A 23,469-nucleotide genomic window follows, 5' to 3' on the forward strand; every position below is an offset into this window, starting at 1 on the left:
ATTCTACCATCGTGCAGGTACATACCTCCACAAGCTTCCCGTCTTTTGCGAGATTATACGGCTCTAGTTGGACGAAGAGCAGAGCGTGACGATGTAGACTCTGTCAACCGTTCTCATCTTGTATATACAAGCCAGATAAGTATCACTGAAGATGGATTGCTTTGCGCACTCACGCCTGAAACTTATCTATACGCCTCTTGAATGACGTTTTACGTCACTCTATATCTTTTGATTAGATAAGAAATAGATAACGACCATTGATAGCGGTAAAAAGCCGACAAGTAAAGACCTGTCATAGAAATGGACCGATTGCCCAGCCAGCCTCGGTAATTCCGGGCCGAACCCTTTTCTAGATAAGCCCTCATGACCGATTAAATTGATCGCAAAAGGCTTCTAAAGGTGAATCCCATCTTTATATAAAGACGACTGAGTTGAAGAGATCATTTTAAATACCCAGCCATGTCTAGAAACGGTGCTTGTGAAGGTTGCACTTGTGGTCGAGCCGAGGGATTGACGGTCGACGAGACTGTACCACGAACCGAAAGATCATTCACAGCTCCTGCCGATGCTACGCCTTACGAAGGTATCGAGCCAGCTGTACCATTCCGCTCCAAAAAATGGTTCAATGATCCCGAGGACCCAGGTGCGTCGAAAAAAGACCTTTTGAGAGCTATACTGATCCTAGATAGGAATGTCTGCTTTGTATCTTGAGCGTTACTTGAATGGCGGACTTACGCTGGATGAATTGCATCCCAAGAACCGGCCCATCATCGGCATTGCGCAAACCGGGTCTGATCTGGCGCCATGCAATCGTCATCATATGGAATTGGCGAAGAGAGTGAGAGACGGTATCATCGCTGCTGGTGGCACGCCATTTGAGTTTCCGTGTCACCCCATTCAAGAAACAGGCAAGCGTCCAACAGCAAGTCTTGACCGAAATCTGTCGTATCTATCGTTAGTAGAAGTCTTGTTTGGGTATCCTATGGACGGCGTCGTTCTTCTCACCGGATGTGATAAAACGTAGGTCAGCTTGGGACGAAAAATGAGCTGAAGAGTCCATAAGCACACCAGCCTTACTCATGGCTGCTGCTACTGTCAACATACCTGCGCTCGTCATGGTAAGGTTCGCTAGATACAGTCTCGATATCAGCTTATATGTATAGAATGTTGGGCCTATGTTGAACGGCAAGTCAATTCCGTCAAGTTAGCTAGTTAGCATCTGCTGACACTCATGTAGGTTACCGAGGACCCAAACTTGTAGGATCTGGTGTGGTGGTGTGGGACAGCCGGGCAGAGCTTTCCGCTGGAAAAATCAATGAAGCTCAATTTGTGCAACAAGTATCTCTCTCAGCACCTAGGTATCAAGCTTCGCCTATCGTAATGAGATCGATACTGACGGGCAACTATAGCGTTGGCCACTGCAACACAGTTGTAAGTTGATAACGCGTGTCTTTTGAACCAGTTTTTGAGACAAATCCAGGGGACCGCCACGACCATGAATTGTATGGCAGAGGCTCTAGGCATGGCACTCCCAGGGAGTGCTACGATACCCGCCCCATATAGAGAGAGAACTGCATGTGCTTATGTAACTGGCAAACGCATCGTCGATATGGTGCGCGAAGACATCAAGCCTTCCGACATACTTACAAAAGCCGCTTTCGAAAATGCAATTGCAGTCAACACCGCTCTTGGTGGTTCAACAAACGCCCCTATCCATCTCATCGCAATCGCAAAACATATCGGGGTTGATCTTTCAGGGGATGATTGGGAGAGAGTGGGATATCATCTACCTCTGCTCGTAAATGTGCAACCCGCCGGCGAGTGGTTATGCGAAGAGTTTCATCGTTCTGGTGGTCTACCAGGTGAGATCATGTTTTCCGTTAATTCTGTGTAATTAACTAAATTCTTGTCTCCCAACAAAGCTGTAATTGCTGAATTGTTAAAACATGACCAATTACCTCACCCAGACTGTCTGACAGTAACTGGCAAGTCTCTTCGAGCTAATTGTGAAGGAGATTTCTCTCGAGACCACAGAGTAATTCGACCTTTTAACAAACCTCTCAAGTCCAAAGCAGGGTTCTTGCACTTGAAGGGCTCTCTTTTCGACAGTGCTATCATGAAAACCTCTGTAATATCTGAAGCCTTTCATCAACAGTATCTTTCTGATGAGAAAGATCCTATGGCATTTGAAGGACCCGTTGCCGTTTTTGATGGACCTGAAGATTATCACCACCGTATAGAACACTCCCCTCATATTGAGGCTGGCACAATCTTGATCATGCGCGGAGCTGGTCCGCAAGGATACCCAGGTGCGGCTGAGGTGGTGAATATGATTCCCCCAGGAAGACTGATAAACAAAGGGATTGAGTTGCCTTGTGTTGGAGATGGCCGCCAAAGCGGTACAAGCGGATCGCCCTCTATATTGAATGCCTCGCCAGAGGCAGCTACTGGCGGTATGTTGGCTTATCTGAGAGATGGAGACCGGATCAGAATAGATTTGTTAAAACGTAGAGCGGATGTCTTGATCTCAGACGAGGAAGTGGAGAAGCGAAAGAAGGAAATGAGCCCCTACAAAATTCCTGCCAGCCAAACACCATGGCAAGAAATTTTCAGGCAGACAGCTAGTGAGCTGAGCGAAGGCATGGTCATCAAAGATGCCATCAAATACCAAAGATTGGCGCAGACAGCGGGCATTCCGAGGCATAGCCATTGAGTATGGTGAACATTAGCTTTCCAGAGCCTTTAAAGCAGCGTAGTTGGTATTAATCATAGAATATCAGGTTGATACTTTTTATGGAATTGAATCAAGATTCAAATTGTATACAAAAACGAAATAAATAAATATTTGATTTTTTTTAGGGGGGCAGCACCTGACGCGACGCGTCTTTCTGAAAATTCCAATTAATTTTGCATTGTGCCTTTGGTAATTGCATTTGTTATTGCAGGCTAGTCCAATTTTCAAAATGGATAACGATTCATGTATCGACACGGCTGACTTGGATGCTGAGATTGCCCAGCTAGAGGCCAAAAGAGCGGCGAGACTGGCTAAAGCAGAGAAGATCCATCGCGCTCAAGAAGAAGAAAAGGCAAATATCCTTGTGAATGCGACACCTACGAAAGCATCTCTGAAAGGTGAGTGTGAGTCGCTAGTAATGTTGTAACGCTCACATCTTGTCATAGAGAAGATCAAAAACCAACCACTCTCTCCGGCTCCTTCGCAGCCAAAGTTGTCGCTATCCAAGTCTAAGGAAAAGTTGAATGAACCACTGCATTCTTTCAATACTACGCAGCCTTCCAAGCTGAGTCTAGGGCTAGCTGCTATGCGACAAGGTCATGCACTGCACAGGTCGGAACCACCGCATGCGGCGTCTCGTGTATTTTACTCACAAAGTTCGGAGATTGTCACAAAAGCGTCAAAAGAACCTTCTAAACCAAACTTGGGTCAGACTTCATCTAGTGTTACACAAAATTTGTCCTCTCTCCCTCTCGAAATACCACCGTCAATGAACAGTGGCGTTGCTGCGCTCAAACGTAGAAATTCATTGGTTACAGACGCCGGACTTTCTCAGGGACAATTGAGTCACAGTATTGCTCATGATTTCAAAACATCTCGACGCAGGAAGAGGTCCCAATCTCCGGGCTCGCTTTTAGAAGTGGAAGACAGACTGCCTAATTATAAAAGAGATGATATAGATAGCACCCTTGTCGAAGAGTTGGAACTGGGTCCTAAGGAATTTGGTCAAGACTTAGAAGGCGAAGGCGAGTGGCTTTCTTTAGAACCCAATTCAGGCATCAGACTTCGGTAAACATTCTTTAGACGTTTGATCTGTCACAACTAACACAGGTCCATTATAGGAAGCGCTTGCTGGCTCATGATGAAGTCCAAGACTTTCTAACAGACCGGTATTATATTCCACCCTCCAAGCTCTACTCCGTGGTCCGACTTTCTCGTGATGGAACATCCTATGATATACCGGTCGATAAAGACTGGGTCACGATAGCCGTTGTCGCCCAAAGAAGTCCAATCAGGGTCAGCGGAACAAAAGTGAAGACAGCGGAAAGCAGTCGTGATAAGGGGAATGTTGCTAGTAAAGATAATACCTCTGATGCTTCCAGCACTGAAAGCGAGGGAAGAGAAGAAAATATTGACACAAATTTCTCAAGAACTAAAGTTGAAGGTGTCAAAAGAAAACAAAAGACCAAAAACAAAGACAATTTGAACCAATCTGACAAGGATGATTGGAAGAAGAAACGTGAACCACGTAAATACATCAACTTGACTCTATGTGCTCTTCCTCGGCGCAATTACAATGCGACAATGACAGCGGGCGATTCACTTCTCCAGCTCTTGCTTTTTGAGGCAGATTGTGTGGTCAGTACAGAGGATGAAGATGGCGAAGTTGTGAAATCATACCGGGGAGGCTCCGGAGGCGCCTATGAAAAGTGGTGTAATCTGGCAGAAGGTAGCGTGATTGCAATAATGAACCCAAGAATATGGCGCAATCTCAAGGTTTGTGCTGTTAATCTTCATCCTTTAGTCTTTCCATGATGACGGTATTTCGTATAGGGAGGAATTACGAAACCGCATCCTATGACATCTCCCTTGGGCATCAATCCAATTTCAGACGACTCAATCATCCACATAGGTCATGCCAGTGATCTCGGGCGGTGTTCGGCAATACAGAGAGATGGAAACAGATGTTGGTCTTGGGTTGACCTGTGGGTTATGCATTGCCTGAACAAAAAGCAAAGAATCAAACTTACACTTGATTTACAGACGTTTAGGACAAGTATGTGAGTATCATGTACACGCCGCTGTCAAGCGGGGCCGTTCTGGACGAGGAGAGTTTACTGCTAGGTAAATATCAAACCTTATTACTAATAATTATACATCTTGTTCATCGCTCTATAGCACTTCCTCATACTCTCTGACGTCGGCTCAGCCTGCTCAGCACCAACGGTTTCTTGGAAGTTCGGCTATCGGTCCTCGTACTAAACGTGGTTTTTTGCCCACTGCCAATACAGGGACAGGCGTTGCTCCTCGATGGACAGAAGACGGTGGCGGCGCTACCTACATTGTTAGTGGAGGCGTAGTTAAGACTGGAGGGAGCTCGTTTGGATTGGAGGACGTGTCATCCCGGTTAGGAAGGAATCGAGCTAAAAAACGTAGGAGACAAGAAGAGCAACAAAAGGTAGAAGAGAACCTGGAACTTTTGTTTGAGAGAGAGAAAGGTATAGGAGGAAGTACTGCCGGGTGGAAGTATCTTGAGGCGTTGAGAAAAACGTCAAAGACGACAGATAAATATCAAGATACCGAATCAAATGAGGAGATTGAAATACATAAACGAGTGTTTTCGGCAGAAGCAATCAGAAGGATTGGGCATGACCCTTCGGCGAAAAAGAAGCAATTTAATAAAGAAGAAGAAAAGAAGAGGGTAAGTCAATCTAATGGTATTCACTTTGAGGGGATGATCAGTTAAATTGAATATCTAGTGGAGCGCCTTAGCAGACTTGAAGGAATTGAGTTCAAGCTGTCGAATGGAGAAAGCTCTGAGAGTGAAGCAAATGAAGCAAAACTCAAAGAATGTCAAAGGCAGTGATCAAGTACCTCTTATAGCCTCGCAGACAGAAAATAGTATAGAGGATGACATGATTGATCTTGATTAGCAAAATTATGTTGTAAACACATTTTGTAGTAAACCTTCAGCAATGCACCAGTCACCGTGTGCTTCCCATCTGCTCTTTGTTAAGATTTAACGGGTACAACGGGCGCAATCAACCGGTATTATAATTCTGATATATCTTAGAATACATCAAGAGATAAGATTTGTAAGACAATAAAAAAATTAATATAAATGTCCTGCTATAGAAAGTCATCCGCGATTTGCAAGCTGCCCAAAGAAAAGATGGAAATGAAAAGTAAAGCAGAGAAAATCATGTTGAGTCCGTGTATGAAATGCTTTGCACTTCTTTACACTACTGCCCGCCAGGGGCGCGAACCAGAGAACGATTTCCCCGTCTTCCATTGAAAAATCGTCCAATAACGGAGCGGTCTATCGTCGTACCACCGCCTTACAGCGGCTCAAGACAACTCACAGGGACAACTCCTCTATTGCGTCGTTCATCTTCGCATAGTGTCCAATCGTCATCATAAACCTCGTGCAAGTAAAGTTTTTGACCAGGGGCGATGGCTGTGAGGTAGATCAGCATATTATAACATGTTGGACAGTAGATGTTGTACATACCAAGCTCATCTTCCATAGATCGAACGAAGCCAACCTTGACCCTGACCCATGAACCACCTGTAACGGTCGTCTGTGGTATGTGAGACGCTGCTCCGCCGGCCCCAGCAAAGCTCTGTTGGTAGTGAGGGTTGGGTTGTTGAGAGTATGTATTTTGGCCTTGCCCGGGAGGTAAAGGGGGAATCAACGAGAGCGACTGGAGGCTGTTGCGATAATTGACCAGAGGATTGTGCCTTTCCATATGAATCTGTGAAACAGCTGAGCTGGTAAGCCCAGCAGCTTGGATAGCTTCATTAGTGGAGTAACCAGGGCCCGATCGGTTGTTATTATACGGTTCAGACATGGCAAATGACTGAGAGGGAAGTTCATACTAAACGGCATGTCAATACCCGAGGAAGCCGACGGCGAGGTAAGTAGCCAAACTCACCCGTGACTTCTCTTGCTGTCCTTCTTGCATTCCTGTGGCAGGCCAATCAAACACGGAACTTCGTCTCTTGGCCCGGTCTGCTTTCCTCTTTCTCCTCAAAGAGCTGGTAGCCAACCAAGCAATTATCACAACGCCAACAATACAGGCAATGACAATACCGACAATCTAACATCTGTCAACAACCGACCTTAACACCAACAATGGAAGCAACTTACGGCGCCCGTACTGAGACCAGACTTGCTGGAGCTACCCTTGGAATTCGCACCTGCAATACTTGCTGTCGACGAAGCATCTGATGTAGTCTGACTTGTATTCACAGCGGATGTAATGGAAGCTTGGCTTGTGGTGGACGATCCTGTGTTTGTGACGCCTCTATCGGTCGAAGTGCCGTTGGAGGTGGTAGTTTTCGATAATTGTGTAGACGAGGTACTAGAATTTGTAACGGCCGATATAGGCAGAGTTGACGAACGAGAAGTTGTAGCAGAGGTTGTAGTTGATATACCTGCATTGCCATCAGCAATCCATGCTGCGCTCCAAGCCTTTTACTCACCAACCACAGGAGTTGCTTTCTGCTGACTGATTGTGTTCGTCCCGTTACTTGCAGTGACAATCGACGTCACACTCCTGGTGTTGGATTTGACGGCAGGGGACGGCTTTTCTGCATTTGGATCCAAAGGGTTTGCGTCTGCGCCTCCAAATATTGAATCCAGCAAACCCGGCATGGTTGAGACAGTGAGTAGGCAGAGCTGAGGGTAAAGAAGAGCGAGGTTTTAATGTCAGCACTGTAGAGAAGAACAGGATGGAAAAGCAAAACAGGGAGGAAACAAATGAGGGCGTATAATACTCACCTTGGAGGCCTTGAGAAAGGATGTTTTTGTAAAGAGAATAAGAGGATCAAAGGATATTCAAAGGTGCTGTTGTTTGACGGAACCAAATAAGGCTCCGATGGAGAGTTGAGATTTACAGGATGAGAAAAAAAAAGACTATACAAATAAAAATGAAAGAGAACGACGAGTTTTTTTCCAAGTCACAGATAGTATACATTTCTAGATTTTTATAGCAAACTCTTGTTTTCCTTAGAAGAGAATAAAGTTGCTAGTCATTTACTGGTCAGTTACAATCGACGCATCTCTGTTGTATGATTAGTTAGGGGATGAGCTGTTGATTGTCCACTGTGTATGCTGTTTTCGATGTCTAGATAATTTGGATGGTAGTAGTTTGCATTCCCAGGTATGGCTGGGATAGTTGTGTCTAGTTTCCATTCTCTAGCCATCGTGTCGCTCTCGATTTTGTCGGTTTTAATCAGCCCATGTTAAAGTATGATTTGGCATTGGGTGGCTCTCAGATCTGGAGATCCAGCGGACAGAGACCTGAGAGGTGGATGGGATTGTCAAGGTGGATGCTATTGGGAATAGCATCAAACATCCTTGTTCACCTCCAACCAACCCACCCCACCCACCGAGGTCTTCTTCCCATCCAATCGCCCATGGCATCGTCCCCAAGCCTAACGACAGTCCACCTTCCATTCGAATCATCTAGCCAGCTCTTCAAAAAGGTTGTGAGCTGATAAAAGTATAAGTTTGCCACGTTTCGAGCATGATACATCAACTTACAACCTCAGCGCTTCTCAGCTCGACCACAACCCAAACCACGGTGCGTCCTCCGACAGGACAGTACGTTGTAAGGGTATCAATAAAAGGCTGCACAAGATGCTCGTTATAGATGCAGTCTACTGCAAGAACTACATCGTAATGTATTTTTTTGGTATTTGGCGATTCGCTTTGATATCTTGTCTTGTTTTTCGAGATATCGACCCAATCAATCTCTTCCAAGATGACCTCGGTGTGTACATCCTCAGGCCGCTTACTATCACGATCGTTTTTTTGGGTCAAAGGTGAGCCACGAATACGATTGTTTACGCCATTCAGCTCCAGGTTTCTCTGGACAAGCCGGAGGTTGTCGTATTTGTCCGAGGCAGTGTAACTTCCGCAAAGACGGCTAAGCAGCACAGCTAGTAGTCCTGTACCGCTTCCAAGCTCCAATACATGAGCGTCTTTAAGCAAGGGAAACTGCAGGAGTGGTTTGGTAGATGGGTAATAATTCTGAAGAAGAATATCCCTTGCAAGATGGAGAGAGCTGCGCCAGAGCACACTGCCTGTCCAGTCATAGTTTAGAACAATGCGCTTACTCTGAGATAAAGGGGCAAACCTGTTTCTCCCTTACGACCTTTTAAAGCTGTCAAGTCTTGATGTATCTGTACGTCTATACCAAGCACCCGGCTCTCGTCTTGCAACTTTTTCACCCTCTGCTTTCTTCCTTTGCTCTTGACAACCTGGTTTTGAGAGGCGTTTCTCGTTATGACATCAAGCGGCGGCGCCAACTCCAATGATAGTTTTAGTACAGATTGTGTAGAGTCGAGGAATCCAAGTCCAATCAAACTTTGGCCAACACCTTCTCCTTCTGATATACTTGCCAGATTCATGTAAAGCTCCATAATCTAACTCTATCCGTTGAGGTAGCAAAACTTTCAAAAGACCAATCGACTGACCTCTTCATCTGCATCTTCTACCACAACCGAATCTGGTGGGAAGATGAAAATCCCATTTGGACATGCTGGAACCGTAGGACTGGGTAACTGGGACATGCTATGTACCCAGCTTGAAGCGATGTGGTAGGACCGAAGATGGCATTCAAATATATCAGCTCAATCCGGTTGTTTTGTAATATAAACTATTATAGTTCTTACCTCTTGTCAACATAAATAATCTGAATATAATTTGCTTCCGGTTTACAGGCGGCGATCGCCGAACCATTTATTAGCTAATGCAAATGAATACAACAATCAACTTTTTGTCTTTTTAAGATATACAGTGACTTATCCACCACCAAAAAGTACATTTCCCAACACTCTTCAAAGACGCACTTATGAGAATATAGCATCATGCTGCCACCGCCGCCATCTTCTTGCCAGAGCAGCTATATCTATCCCCATTCTAGGCAACAATCATCGGAACATACGCGTAAACCATCTGTTCGGTCAATTGCTGAGTCTGCGCTGGGGATAGAGCATGAGGATGGTACAAATATAGGGCTAGATGCGCAAGAGGTCAATGATGATGCGGCGTTTGTTGAGGAGCAGAGGAAAAGAGGGCTAGAGGAGACGCTGGAAAGACTTGGATTTGGTAAGCCCTAGCGGGGTGAATTGAAGAGATGCAGACTGATACTTGTGTAGGACCCTATCACTGGCGATTACTAGTAAGGTGTTACTCCAGTGTGTATAAACTGTGGGAGCTGAACAAGTCAAGGCTTTGTGTGGTTTTGGGTGGATGAGTGATAACTCCGCGCTGCAGTGTATAGGTATGACCAGTACATGAAAGTGTTGCTACGCTAACCATGAACGCTCGTTTGGAATACAAAGCTGTTATCCTCCCTCGAGTTCAGATACACTTTGACCTATCTTCAAGGATAGTTGGTCTTTTGTCGGCCTCTACTATGGCCGGCGTATGTTATGAGGTCTAGAATATAAAAGTCTATCACTGATGAATGTGACTTGCACTTAGATGATGGTTGGCGCGGTTGGATGGGGGGTGATATCTGATATTCTTGGTCGAGCATTGCCTTTCAACTTGACTTTGTTTCTTACTGGGGTGTTTGGCATATGCGCCAGTTTTAGTCCTAATTTCGGAGTTTTATGCTTTTGGCTCTTCTTACTTGGAAGCGCTGTGGGGTAGGTTCCCCTCATCTTAATGTTTGTCACTAATCAGCGATCTTGATAGTGGCTCGATGCCAACCGACGGTACCTTATTCTTGGAAAACCTTCCACATAGCAAACAATATCTTCTCACCCTTCTTTCAATTTTCTTTTCACTCGGCGCCGTTTTTTCCTCAGTTGTCAGTTTGATATTTTTACCAGGTGCAAGCTGTAGAGTACATGCGGAATGTGATTTTGATAATCATCATAATGACGGCTGGAGAAGAGTTTTGTTAATTCTGGGCCTCTTTGTGAGTGGTTCCAATCTACTCCAGAACCAAATATTCATCTCCCGTTTGTAAAGAACCTAGCCTGTGCTCTAGCTCGATGGTTCTTATTCAATCTCCAAGAATCCCCCCGCTATCTTGTGTCGAATGGTCGTGAACAAGAAGCCGTAGTTGCCCTTCAAACTATTGCCAGCTATAACTCCCACACGATGAACATTCAAAGAGTTGATGTCAGCAGTCACGAATATTCGACGCCTGAGTCTAACACCCGCCATGGCTTGTTTACAGTCGCCGATGGTAATGACCCTTCCGAAAATGCATCCTATGGTGGACTTGAGATAGCACCTCCAAGGTCTTTAAGCAATACGCCACTGAGAACTGGTTCTTCGTTCTACAAAACACCTGGATCACCTAATAGACATGAGGGAAACGTATTTGATCAGTCGTTCCATGGAGCAGAGAATAGAACAGAAGAGGAGCGAGAGAGGTTGATAAGTGACGAAGTGAATGAATTTACAAACAATACTAGAGACATGATAACAGTCCAAAGTACTCAAGAGCGATCCGGTAAGGATTCTCGCTGTACAGTCAAACCCAAAGAGTGGTGGCAAAGCTGGGCGGTTCAAATGGGGAGGTTGTTCGTACCCCAATGGAGAAAGACGGTGATTTTAATGTGGATCATCTGGGGATCCATCTCCCTTGGCAAGTATCTAATTCTCTTGCCTTCAACATCTAATTGTCCTTATTTCTATAGCTTATACAATGTTCAACGTTTGGTTACCAGCAGTGCTGGAAAGTCGTGCGTCGTCAGACGGCGACGAAGCGATTAGGGAAGCTCTTAATGATTACGTCTTGTATTCACGTAAGTTTTGTCTCCTCTGAGACATGTGGATATAACTCATCAACTCCAAAAAGTTGCTGGATGTCCGGGATCTCTAGTAAGCATACAAATGTCTAAATGAAAGCTCACAAGCTAACTGTATTGTGATCAGTTTGGTGCATGGATGATTCAAACTCGTCTTGGTAGAAGAAAGTCGTTGGCCATATGTACACTTGCTACAGGTCTATCCACTTTTGCTTTTATCAATGTGCAAAAGATGTGGGCTGTGATCGTCAGTTCGATGGTTATTTCAGCGGCTGCGACAGCCATGTATGCGGTGCTCTGTAGGTGTTATCTTGTCCTCCACTGTTTTGGTGCCAACATCTGTTAGATGGAATGACACCAGAGACGTTTGGCACGTCCATTCGTGGCACGGCATGCGGAACATCTGCTGCTCTGAGCCGATTGTATGTTTTATCTGCTTTCTTCACTTGACGATGAGAGCTGATAAAAAGGCTAGGACGGGTGTGGCCGCTCCCATCGCGGCCGGCTTTCTACTTGCTATTTCCCCTTCTCTTCCGGTATTCACGTCTGCCGCAATATTCTGCCTAACCGCGGCTTGCAGTATGGCCTTGCCGTTTGAAAGGGTAGGAGGATCGACAAAAGGCGGAGCAGGCATGATGCACTGATATGTTGGCACGGCTTAGACTTAGATCAAACGTCATCTGTGTATTCCTATAGCACGGTTTTCAATCACCATCCACGACCTCTGATGATTATTGCCATGTATCTGTGCTTACACCCAGTCCTTCACGTACATCACCACCTATCTACTGCAGTTGCCACTGCTTCGTGATAGTTCCAAATGTTTGTTCGAGACAAAAGTTGATGCGCCAGGCACAACGCATCCAGACTTTAGGAATGGAACTATGCAGACACAGCAGTGACTACCCAGCAAAAAAACATTACCATTCTTATCGACCGCTACCCTTGTCCTCGCCATAATCAATGTCCGTCTAACGACATCAGACCAACCACTTCCCATTTCTTTCGGTTCTTTGTTGTTCCGTTATTCCCCGCGCCATCGCAGCAAATCTCAAATCCTTTACGTGATCTCGCCAAGCTAATTACTGCTGTCGTCAATAGGTCCAAGTCTGTAAATTCTGAATGGAACTTTGAGCAAATCTTGACGCAGGTACGTAAGTGTTGCTGACAGCTGAGAACAAAGGTACCAGCCATTTCTCCGCCTTACGTTTGTTCCTATTGACGTAAACTTGCCGTAAAAGTCGTTAAGCATAAGAAACCGCAGTAAGAACAATCCTGGTAGTCTCGATTCCATGGGAAGGCTGTTATCTGCTCGCTAAATTAACCCTGGCCAAGTCGTATCCCTTCCTAGCCCTAACCTAGGATCACTGCCGTATGACGACGTCTACTTTCCATTAATACGTCAGCTTACGGCCATAATCCTGCCATAAAGTTCGCTTACAAAACGAGATGGCTGAAAACAAAAAACTTTTTCCGCCTCAACGCAGGAACCAAACAAACCAAGCCCAAGGGACCGGCCATTTACGTAATGCCGATGTGAATGGCAAAGACAAGCATTTCCGTAATACTCTCTCCCTGATTTTTCTTTTCATCTTGTTATTTGCCGTTCCAACTCTCGCCGCCTTTCCTAGATCTTAAAACTTATTTTCACCCTAACTCTTCAAGGATAGATTACTATTGGCTCACCTGTTAACCTCTGCCGGCACTTTGTCATCAGCGGTAGGAGAGAACGATCGTTGGGTGCCCAGCATCGCAGACATGCTCAGTGCTGGATCTGCAGACTTTGCTAGCTTTTGCCCTAATCGTACCCAAAATGCTGACCCCTGAATGCTACGTCGACTTGGAGTGAAGATGTCGCGAGAAATCGGCATCGGCTGCGGCATGCATTGCCTGCCTCTTGGCTCGTGACGCCATATAACCTGCCCATTCAAGTCGACGCCCAGCTCACAACACTGCCAAAGCACAATGACATCGAGCTCTTCTCAAGCCGCAGACACTCCTCGGTTTATTGACGATGGAATGCTGGAACTTCTCACCGTTATTGGGACCGGAGCCTACGGTGTCGTCTACCTCGCTCTCGATACCAGGTATGGCGAGCCCGTCTACCGTGCAGTGAAGCGCATGCAACGGAAAGGCTTGGACGCCCGCCAGCGACATTTTCAGCGACGAGAAATCCTTCTCCACAGCCTCGCCTCTGCCCATCCTAGTGTCGTTGCACTCGACAGAGTTATTGAAGCAGACGACTGCGTCTATGTCGTCATGGAATACGGTGAAGAGGGCGACCTCTTCTCCATGATCACAGAAGCGAGACGGGTAGGCGCATTTTCTATGTTTGCTGACTTTGCTGACGTGTACAGTATTCCGGTAATGATGAACTTGTCCGCCGGGTCTTTCTCCAGCTCATCGACGGTGTCGCTTGGCTTCACGCCCTCGGTATCAGCCACCGTGACATCAAGCCAGAAAACGTTGTCTGCTCCAACGGTGGGACAAGGGTGCGCATCTGCGATTTTGGCCTCGCAACGTCCCAGGTGGCCTCTGGTGAATTCGGTTGTGGATCAAGCTTTTATGTCGCACCAGGTAAGTTGGACGACGAGCGACGGCCTGCTGACAGTTACAGAATGCCTCGGCGTTTGGTCTCCAGAGGAGGGGACATACCCGACCCGTTCTGGCGATGTCTGGTCGCTCGGTGTGATACTTGTCAACCTTGTATGTGGACGAAACCCATGGCGTATGGCAGCGCCATCGGATGAGTCCTTCAACGCCTACCTTACAGACCCATCATTCCTGCGGCAAATTCTCCCCGTATCTGACGAGTGTGGTGCTATACTTGAGCGCATATTCACGCTGGATCCGGGGCAGCGAATCACCCTACCTGCCCTCAGGAAAATTGTCCTCAGCGCTAGCTCATTCTTTGCCGGCTGCAGCGAAGCTGAAGTTTCGCCAGAGGTGTATTATCTCGAAGAATTCGACACGCCATCGTTGCAGGGCGAGTCTGGTCCGACAGGTCTCTCGCCTAGCTCATCGGATGGCGGTTCTTTACCGCCCACGCCTGGTCTTCCTGCCGAGGGTGCATGTCTGGGACTGCAGCCCTATGCGATGCCGTGGGATCTGTACGGAAAGAATGTTTGCGCCTGTCAGTCGCCAGATGTCAAGGAGGCATGTCCAGAAGGGGAATGTCTGCCCTTCTGGGTCTGATGGTCGGTTTCTGTCTTGGGCATTTTGAGGTGTCGGATTTGTACATTCTATTCACGCATTGATGACATGAGAATTGGGTATTGTATGTATAGTATACTATGTGGCATCTACATCTGATATGCAACATCTACATCTAGTTATGACTGTTGAGGATGTATATAGTTGAGTCTCTTCCACCATCGTCGTAGTTTTGGCTTCTGGGTGTTTGCACAAGAAATTCTCTGTGATATGACTGGTACGGACGTTGCTCCTGCGCTAGTAATGTATGGGAACGAGAACTGCTGCATTGCAGGTGAAAATAAATTATAAACAAGAGGATTTCATTCTTACACTTTTGTTATTAACGACGAAGTGTGTAGGCATCTGGTGTGCCACACTGCGTTTGTTGGGTATATATTCTAGGTATACGAGATGTAAAGACGGTATAGCTATGGCAATGGATATTCTGATACAGCAAATCTAGCAATGGTCTTACATACCAAATGAAGTATCAAAGAGAAATGTACATCTAATTATTCAACACTTATCTGTCATCCTCCTCTTCCATAATCCCGCGGGGTTTTTAAGAATGGCAGTGCGAGGTGCTTGCACTAACAAAGTGATTAATTACTTATTGTTAAATTGCTTCCGTCAGAACGGTTTTTTAAGCTTAATGTATAAAGTTTGTATTTGAAACAAAAGACTCCAGTTCTGTTTTCTTGTTTCTACATTTTCCTCTTGGTATACGAATGCGCTACCTCAGAGGGTTAACTTAGTAGCAGCAAAGGCAATCAGAGCCTGGTACGTTGCTGTTCTATAAACACTGGCTAATGTTGTTGTAAGGTGGCTATTGTGTTTGTCAAGGGCCACCTTCATGTTTGTTTGCCAAAGGCGGTAGAGAGATATAGCAGCTCGTTCTTGCTCTGTTGACCCTTGGTCTCTTGCAATTTTCAAACCCGAATCGCCAGTGCTGCTATGATTAAACCGCATATTTCCTTCAGGAAGGGGGACAGGGAGAGGCACGCTGGATTGGCCTCACCCGTTCTAACACCGTACAACCAGACACCAGCTATAATGTCTTCAGACGCTGATTCACCGACTTTCAAATATAATCCTGCACGACTTCTTCGGCGCAAGGCCAGTTTCGGAGACAAGACAGTAGACGTACCGACCGGTGGCGTCGATGTTGATGCGCCAGTGACGGCTAGTAGCATTGGAAGTTTTTATGATGCTGAGAGAGCTCCATTTCCATATGGGCTTGGAGATGATCCCGAACGGGATCAGGAAGATGATGATGAAAAGGAATGGTCAAGGTTGTTTACAAGGAATTTGAGCAAATCTCGCAAAGAAATTGCGAGACGCCCGTCATTTTCTTCGAGAAGAGCGGTTTGGGTTTACAAACAGCGCTCACACGATGGAAATCTCCCGAAACAAATGCCAGTAAAGATATCTCAACATGCGTTTGGAGACAGTGATGTTTTCTGTGACTTGGGTAGTGAATTTGACAATCTAGGTGTGAGAGACACGGCAGGGCGTGTCAAGAATGGTAAGTACAGCAGCTGTGCATCAAGGAGACGTTTCTCTGACTGGATGGGATGCTCAAATAGGAATTAATGAAAAGATTGCAAAAGATCAAGATGCGCTTGTGGTCAAGGATATATTTCCATTCAGCCCTTTGACCCCTTCTAGCTCCAGTGCTCCCAATTCATCCACGATGTATCCTACCGCTCTGTCTCCCCCTCGACGGCCTATACATTTTCAGCCTCAAACCATGCAACAGTTAAGGCAAAAGAAGCAGAGCCAGAACACTTTTGTCGAGGCACAGGGTGAAAGGCCTACCACACTAGTCACGTCGATTTCCAAAGAGTTTGGCGTTACAAAGTCTCCTTCTCAGCTTCAAATTTGTGTTCCGCCGAGACCACGGAGTCAGCCCCAAAGGCCACGGACACCGGTGATAACTGCAGAGTGGCTGAAACGCAAGCCGTCCTCTGGCAAATTGAAGCACAATCCTTCCTTCTCCCCCGGCAATATACCACTTCCTTCCCCTCCTGTATCCGCTAAAAGTCTTATGAGCACTCCATCCCCTCATCCAATCAGAAACATCTCAAGGTCGACCGTTGAAAAATCTCCTTTCATGATGGTTGAGACGGCATCTGGTTGTCTGCGGACCATTTCACGTTCATCCACTGATTCAGAAACTAATGATACCATTTCTTCGTCTGAGGATGAACTGGGTTTCGTCTGTCGTTCTACTCCGGCGGCTAGTTTTCCAACTAGCTCCATCAAGGATTCAGTTAATTCTCAAGGAAACGGTTATGAAGTACAAATCAGTTGTTCTGATGATAGGGTGGAGAGTGACACAATGAAATGGGAGGTGGTTGTACGGCGGCGATCGTCCAAGGGTACTGTCTTGCAGTCTGGTCATTCTCAACGACTGGGAACCGCACCAAGCATTTCGTATGCATCGTCCACCACAAGCTCCATCAATCTGAGTTTATCATTAGATCAGCCTACAGGAAACTTGGTCTTTATCTCCTTTCCAACGGATGTCTATGGTACTCCAACAAAACGTCAATCATCTTCACACTCTCAGCCACCATCAAAAGATACTGCACAATCCGTCTCACGGAATAATTCTTTTGGTTCAATTTACCGGTCAACTACCCCACCTCTAGAGACTGGAGGCTGTCTTACGTCCAATGTGCCGAGGCCTACAACGTCGCCGTCAGTCAGGAAGAAGCCGCCCCCAATCTGGCTAGCAGAAAGAAAAATTGAAGGTGATGAATATACTGAGCATTCGTAGTCGAAAGGTATGATTAAGGGGACGGTGTATGAATGTTTTATATATTTTCTTTAAGTTTTTAGGGTTTTGAGCTAGTGTTGCTATGATAATATGAAATGCATGCTTTGTAAGTTTCCATATCTAATACCTTTTGGAGAAAGATATTACCGCATATTTTCCCGACACCTTCCAATCTGGTGCTTCTTTGTCGAGCTTTTCAGCAATTCCAGCTTCTAAGCCGGCACTGTGTAATGTGTTTAGGACGTGAACTGAATGGTGGGTAAAACTTACATGGTATCTGCTTTATTGGTCCGCAAGCTGAGCAAGTTAATTTGTCCAGCCAAGGGACCTAAGAATTATTGAGCAAGACAGCGTTTTGAACGAATGAACTAGAAAACGCTTACCAAGAACATCTTCAAAAGGTGTGGTCGGGGGCCACCACGCATCGCCAAGCAATCTGGGATATGTAAGAGTTGCGCGAAACAAATTTGTGAAATTACTTACTTTCTATAGTTCAAGTCCCCTTTGAAAATAACCAAATCTGATTGTTTGAGCTCCTTCAATACCTCTGGGGCAGTCACAGGCATATCCTGATATGCATATTGGGTAGTCCAAAACCCACCAAGAGGGGTTTCCTGTCCAATTTTGGTATCGAGCGGCACAGAGAGGCGGAAGCTACCGTCGTTGATATAGCTTTTCCATCGGGCAACCAGCTTTGCAAGGCTGTCTGTGTCCTCTTTCGTCACTGGAGTCGATACATGTTGAGAGAAGAAGGTCCTGTCTGAGAGAGAATCTATGGCCCAAAGAAAGTCGTAAGGAAGGACATCGCTGACAAACCAGGGAATGGCTTTGCCGCTGCAGGATGTTATTATGAAAATGAGACTATTATGATGGAATATGTATTACGTACTGAAATACGACTTCACGAACAAATGGTGTACAAGAAATCAAGAAGTCCGCCAAAATAAGATCAGTGTAGAGCTAAGATATTGCATAAGTAGAGAAAATATCAGCCCTATATCATACTTGCTGACCTCAAACCCAGCTAATGTTCATGTCAGTCTCCAGTTGCATCGAGTGTATCAAGTTCATCGGAGCATACCGTTATCCATGACAATGTCGATGCGTCCATTTTTAAGACTTTTGATATGATTCCAAGCTTTTCCCAAATCATTTCGTAGAATGAACTTGGCTTGTTTTGCCTGGGCATCTGAACCAACAGCTTGAAGTTTCTGCAGATCTTCGTATTTGAGATCAATTAAGAGGGATAAGTCCTAGTAGCCCATGTTGAACTGGAGAAGCCAATCAAACATCAGAAACTCACCGTCGCGTTACCCCACAGGTCTGCTTGAATCATTTCCCTTTGAAAACATCAGAGGATCCATGGCTAAAAGCGATCAACGATACATGAATGCAATCTCCAAAGCTGATCCAGACTTTTCAAAGTCTTTTTCCAAATCTTCCTTTTCTTTTATAGCATTGTCCATTGCTTTTGCCAACTCTTTATTTCCCATCAGTATAAGGTCTAATATGAAGTCGAGCTCAAGACTTACTGATGATGGCAATAGAACTTGACTTATACGTTTCTGCTTTTTGATTAAAGAAGGGATCATATTCCTTCCAATGTTTTGTCCGGGAAAAATATGACCTCAAGCGACGATATCTGATCTTTTTGTGAGTCGCTAGTGCTCGACAGAGACGAGCATCGGAGCCTACACATAGCATTCTGCAAAGAGCCAGTTCATAGTGTTCCATCTACGATTGTGCTCAGGATAGCCTGATAGCTCCTCGTTGTAGCAATCAACATTAATATCGCCGTCGGCCTCAATAGGGCTGTATCATTGTGTCAGATCAACGATAAACTGAGCGATATCTGGCATTTTGATAGAACAAACAACAGACATACCTCAGAACAGTATTGCGGCCCATTTCATATTTCATTTCAGAGATTTGCGAGATAATTTTCTTACCCTCAGCAAGCTTTTCTTCGTTACCATATGACGGTGTTTTAGAGAGTTCATGGTTGGTATTGGATACGCTAGAGATGACGTTGGTGAGGACTACCGGCCACCTTACGATAGAGCTGAGCATGGCATATCGAGTTTAATTAAGAGAATACTATACCGTTTGACAAGAGTTGTATAAGCAAAACTATAGAGTTGTCTCATTAGCCAATCTACATGATGGCAGACCGTTCGCTCACCTCTGTTTATCTTTTGGAGATACACGGTCATATGGGAGTTGAAATAGCTGTGGAGATGGCATAAAGAAGCTCTAAAGTTGTGTTGGTAATTGAGAAAGTTTCAAGATGGATTATGTATTCAAACAAAAAGGCTATTGAAAAATATATAATATTGATTCATTTGCGGATTGACCAAGAAAGACGGAGGTGGAGGCCAGTTTATTTGGGTCGTGATATCATCAGATTTTTTTGTCTATAACAGATGCATTAGAAAAATGGAATGAATATAGAATATAGAGCAATTTAAAACAACATATATTGATAAATTTGATAGTATGCAAGGTAGCCTAGTAGCCGATTGTTGTCTTCCCATTACCATTCGAGCTGATAAGGTCGACAAGATCATCATTAGTGCCAGTCAGTCCTACCAACTTTCCTCTCCTCCACGCTTCTCCTCCAGCATCTGTTCTACATAGGCCTTGGATTCCTCCTCAGTCATATCGCCAGCTCCAGCTTTAGATATGCACCATTCTACAGCTTCCCGAACTTCTCTGGGCATAGCATTTGAGGATCTGTTGGAGGTATTAGTAATTGGACTATGCGCCAGGAGAGGCTCACCCTGAGATGAAGAGCCAGCCTTCTTTGTCGACAATCCATTTTTTAATATACTCTTTCTCTTGACGTATCAGATGCTGAACGTATATCTTTTCTTTTTGATCTCTGCTTGCAGCAACATGTATCTTGACGCCCTTCTCCCGATAATTATCAAATTCCTCTCTGTAATAGTAATCTGATAGCACTGATCGGCAGCCAAAGAAAAGAGATGTATCTAAGGGTATGTTTAGCCATCATGGAGCTAAAGAAGCTCGGGAAACTGAACTTACTGTGAATGGCGCCTTGTCTCACTCTTGTTTCTAAAAACGCTCTCATTGGCGCTACGCCTGTTCCAGGACCGACAAGAACCACTGGTACTTTTGGATTGGTGGGCAAAAAGAGAGTAGGAGGGGCTATGTGGATAGGTATCCGTGTGCCAATTCTGAGTTCTTTCATCCAGGAAGAGCAAAGACCTTCCCTTGGTATTTTAAGGTTGGTTTTGTATTCTACTAGAGCGACTAGAAGCTGAATTTTACCTGGATGTTCCTGTACGGCGTGAGTAATTGCTGCACAGGATGGAAGCGAAATCTAACCTCTGCTGAACTGGCTATTGAGAATTGTCGCTTTCTGAGGGGCGGTAAGATCTCGAGAATATGGGATAGAGGTATTCGCGAATGTCTAAAGTCTGCCAAGGTCTCCACTATTGTTCGAGAGGGTCGCGTCGCATATGTATGTATCTCGTCCTGATAAGATAACATTAGACTGGCAACCTGATTTCCATCGAGAAGCTTACAGGATCTGCAATAAACTCGTCTAGTCTCTCTTGTTCTAGCTCGTCAGGACTCAATTTTCTCAGCCATTCGAAGAAACTTTTCCTAGGTGGATGTTGGATGTCCAGGTGATTTGTCAGTAGAGATCGCAGCGTTATAGAAGTTTCTATTGCAGACAGATGGGAAGGCAAAGGTTGTTCTGATTACAGCAAATCGTCAGTATGCGATGCAGAAACAAACAATGACAAACGAACCAGGAAGCAGACAATCGATTACCATCATTTCGTCTGCCTGGGACTCAAAATTCATCATCTTTAGAAATTCATTGACATCATTTTCTCTTGATTGCGGTTGAAGAGAACATATTGATCCAGGAGCATAGTTCACCCTACAAGCTCATAAGTTTTGCTATCACCCATGTCGTCTACCTCGTCCACATACGAATCTTCCAATTCCAGCTCAATCTCTCTTACGTCTTGCCACCAGCCTTGGCTTGTCACTCGATTGTGCTTCTTCAAGGTTACCCAGGTCCAATCACTCAACTCCCTTGTCTGCCGTAGCATTCGATTTTCGCCCTGGTCTATTATTCGAACAGGGGCGGTTGTGCTGTGTCCATTAGAGGTAGTGGAAATTGATAACCGACCGAAATTTATATCCTCTGCAAGGTTCTCCTTAACTGGCTTCAGTCGATATATAGGCGGAGGAAGATCCATCGCTGAGATTTCTGAAGGACCCGGACGAGTTGGAGGAAGATAGGGTAAGAACAAGTCTAGAGTACTTTCTAGCCAGGGCAGGAAAGCATCCTCGATACTTGACATTTGTTAGCGATATTGACATACTCTCAAAACCATGCTCACCCATTCGGTGAGCGCTCGTCTCCCCAGGCTGGCTCTCCCAGTTGACTGGCTCCTAACTGCTCCATTCTTCGCAGCAGCATTTTCCCAGCATAACAAAATCTCTCATAACTACTGTCGCCCAGTCCAAAGAGCGCAAAATGGACATCCTCTAGTACATCTTCAGGTAGAGAGCTCCGTAACATTGCTTTCCAGAGTGGCAGCATGGACGCCGGTGGATCCCCTCTCCCATGAGTTGATGCTATCAAGATGAGAAGGTGTGTATGGGGTAATTCTGTGATTGGAAACTGGTCCATTGAGAGGCAGCTTACTGCTCTACCGCGTAATCTGAAAGCGCGAGCAGCACGCTCAGCTGTATCTTGAGCATTTCCTGTTTCCGAAGCGTATAATATAGTAAGAATCATGATATTGAAATGGCTCTGAAATTTCAGACATTTATAATTATCTGAGTGGTCATTAGGGTTATTCATTTCCAAGGGCGAGTTGAACACTGTTCAGCTCGCAATAATGAATAAGCCTCCCTGTATAATTACGTAATTGGGTTATTCATTTCTGTTAACTGAACAGGAGTTATAATCACGGAAGCAAATTTTGGCTGTGTTTAATTCGGTCCGAATTGTATAGGGTTTTTTGCGTGTTCAACTCGAAAAGCTGATGTTCAACTTGTCATATTTTGTTTAATATAAGATAAATCTTCAAACTCAATGCTTATCTTGTTCTATATAACACATACCTTCAAACTCAACACTTTTCAACACCCAGCCGTCAAGGCCATCCATAGATATGTCAAGCTTGCAGATTGGCTCATCGGACGGCTCCAGGGTCTCACCCAGCATAGCCCTTCCCAGAGCCATCTTCCTGCACCGTTAACTTCCTCTCAAACACGTAAACGGCGCCGGGTCACAAAATCTAACCCCTCAGCTATTCCGACAGAACCCGAGAACCTACCACAGTCCTCAGCGACCAATACTGACTGGCATAACGACGGCACTGGTCAAATTCCTTCATCCCTGTCACTTCTACTAGATTGGCTGCCGATTCCAGGTAATTATGACTCTCTGAAAGGTAAGGGTGGCTCCAAGCCGCAGAATGGATACAAGACGGCATCGGCCTACCTCAAGGAACGAGGATGCACCACTTCTCCGACGTCTTCAGATATACGAAGCAAAGTAAATGGAAAAGCCCTCCCGTTCAAGTCTATACACTTCCATAGCTCATTCTTAGTTGACACGCCTTCATTCGGATTGAATCAATGCCAGAGGCTAGAAAGATGGGACTGGAAATGGACAGGGACAATACATCATTGATCATGCACCCATTGATGGCCATGTAGGTGCGGAGAGGGATGCCTTGGGCGAGCAAGTCATAAACACCATCTCAAGCCCTAGCTGTTCCGCTGGGCTATTGGTAGACGACGTACGAATGATCTGCCCAGAATGGGACATCCTTTATCCCATCTTCGGCGACTAAAACGAGATATCATGTCCTAAAGATAGGAGGAAGTGATTGAACCGACGGTTGGAAGATGCTGGGTGATACTGGAGCGCTTAGCTAGATTTTTGTCCAAGATATTGAGAGACCCGTGTAGCTGGGATGCTGTC

General features: G+C 45.4%; 10 protein-coding genes across 10 annotated transcripts; 6 read left to right on the plus strand and 4 right to left on the minus strand.

Annotated features, from left to right (window-relative positions):
- Positions 1-459: 459 nt before the first annotated feature.
- On the plus strand, positions 460-2,713 carry L203_104028 (dihydroxy-acid dehydratase; the record flags this gene model as incomplete). The annotated part of the gene is made up of 8 exons (XM_066213417.1): positions 460-643; positions 690-1,020; positions 1,064-1,118; positions 1,164-1,185; positions 1,238-1,358; positions 1,410-1,431; positions 1,481-1,862; positions 1,923-2,713. 8 exons carry the CDS (start codon positions 460-462, stop codon positions 2,711-2,713), a joined length of 1,908 nt encoding a protein of 635 aa, XP_066069514.1.
- Positions 2,714-2,963: 250 nt separating this feature from the next.
- On the plus strand, positions 2,964-5,667 carry L203_104029 (uncharacterized protein; the record flags this gene model as incomplete). The annotated part of the gene is made up of 7 exons (XM_066213418.1): positions 2,964-3,132; positions 3,181-3,802; positions 3,856-4,510; positions 4,568-4,719; positions 4,778-4,858; positions 4,913-5,435; positions 5,494-5,667. The coding sequence occupies 7 exons, from the start codon at positions 2,964-2,966 to the stop codon at positions 5,665-5,667; spliced, it is 2,376 nt and encodes a 791-aa protein (XP_066069515.1).
- A 405-nt stretch (positions 5,668-6,072) lies between these two features.
- On the minus strand, positions 6,073-7,391 carry L203_104030 (uncharacterized protein; the record flags this gene model as incomplete). The annotated part of the gene is made up of 5 exons (XM_066213419.1): positions 6,073-6,191; positions 6,246-6,612; positions 6,670-6,834; positions 6,885-7,171; positions 7,220-7,391. 5 exons carry the CDS (start codon positions 7,389-7,391, stop codon positions 6,073-6,075), a joined length of 1,110 nt encoding a protein of 369 aa, XP_066069516.1.
- Positions 7,392-8,010: 619 nt separating this feature from the next.
- On the minus strand, positions 8,011-9,313 carry L203_104031 (uncharacterized protein; the record flags this gene model as incomplete). The annotated part of the gene is made up of 5 exons (XM_066213420.1): positions 8,011-8,071; positions 8,120-8,232; positions 8,283-8,824; positions 8,878-9,166; positions 9,218-9,313. The coding sequence occupies 5 exons, from the start codon at positions 9,311-9,313 to the stop codon at positions 8,011-8,013; spliced, it is 1,101 nt and encodes a 366-aa protein (XP_066069517.1).
- A 297-nt stretch (positions 9,314-9,610) lies between these two features.
- On the plus strand, positions 9,611-12,156 carry L203_104032 (uncharacterized protein; the record flags this gene model as incomplete). Its single annotated transcript, XM_066213421.1, has 12 exons — positions 9,611-9,851; positions 9,902-9,924; positions 9,975-10,026; positions 10,088-10,170; positions 10,230-10,396; positions 10,446-10,671; positions 10,725-11,349; positions 11,402-11,509; positions 11,563-11,585; positions 11,640-11,811; positions 11,859-11,934; positions 11,988-12,156. 12 exons carry the CDS (start codon positions 9,611-9,613, stop codon positions 12,154-12,156), a joined length of 1,965 nt encoding a protein of 654 aa, XP_066069518.1.
- Positions 12,157-13,477: 1,321 nt separating this feature from the next.
- On the plus strand, positions 13,478-14,707 carry L203_104033 (uncharacterized protein; the record flags this gene model as incomplete). The annotated part of the gene is made up of 3 exons (XM_066213422.1): positions 13,478-13,825; positions 13,870-14,089; positions 14,154-14,707. 3 exons carry the CDS (start codon positions 13,478-13,480, stop codon positions 14,705-14,707), a joined length of 1,122 nt encoding a protein of 373 aa, XP_066069519.1.
- A 954-nt stretch (positions 14,708-15,661) lies between these two features.
- Positions 15,662-17,489, plus strand: L203_104034 (uncharacterized protein; the record flags this gene model as incomplete). Its single annotated transcript, XM_066213423.1, has 2 exons — positions 15,662-16,232; positions 16,294-17,489. The coding sequence occupies 2 exons, from the start codon at positions 15,662-15,664 to the stop codon at positions 17,487-17,489; spliced, it is 1,767 nt and encodes a 588-aa protein (XP_066069520.1).
- A 120-nt stretch (positions 17,490-17,609) lies between these two features.
- On the minus strand, positions 17,610-19,733 carry L203_104035 (uncharacterized protein; the record flags this gene model as incomplete). Its single annotated transcript, XM_066213424.1, has 14 exons — positions 17,610-17,712; positions 17,760-17,817; positions 17,873-17,925; positions 17,973-18,323; positions 18,379-18,449; positions 18,503-18,513; positions 18,571-18,742; positions 18,793-18,829; positions 18,876-18,969; positions 19,022-19,131; positions 19,185-19,301; positions 19,375-19,539; positions 19,593-19,619; positions 19,672-19,733. The coding sequence occupies 14 exons, from the start codon at positions 19,731-19,733 to the stop codon at positions 17,610-17,612; spliced, it is 1,431 nt and encodes a 476-aa protein (XP_066069521.1).
- A 341-nt stretch (positions 19,734-20,074) lies between these two features.
- Positions 20,075-22,272, minus strand: L203_104036 (NADPH-dependent diflavin oxidoreductase 1; the record flags this gene model as incomplete). Its single annotated transcript, XM_066213425.1, has 8 exons — positions 20,075-20,222; positions 20,269-20,479; positions 20,535-20,790; positions 20,838-20,987; positions 21,038-21,213; positions 21,269-21,402; positions 21,456-21,824; positions 21,872-22,272. 8 exons carry the CDS (start codon positions 22,270-22,272, stop codon positions 20,075-20,077), a joined length of 1,845 nt encoding a protein of 614 aa, XP_066069522.1.
- Positions 22,273-22,572: 300 nt separating this feature from the next.
- On the plus strand, positions 22,573-23,175 carry L203_104037 (uncharacterized protein; the record flags this gene model as incomplete). Its single annotated transcript, XM_066213426.1, has 1 exon — positions 22,573-23,175. One exon carries the CDS (start codon positions 22,573-22,575, stop codon positions 23,173-23,175), a length of 603 nt encoding a protein of 200 aa, XP_066069523.1.
- Between the last annotated feature and the right edge of the window lie 294 nt (positions 23,176-23,469).

This window comes from Cryptococcus depauperatus, chromosome 4 (genome assembly GCF_001720195.1).
Source record: "Cryptococcus depauperatus CBS 7841 chromosome 4, complete sequence".
Classification (NCBI taxonomy): domain Eukaryota; kingdom Fungi; phylum Basidiomycota; class Tremellomycetes; order Tremellales; family Cryptococcaceae; genus Cryptococcus; species Cryptococcus depauperatus.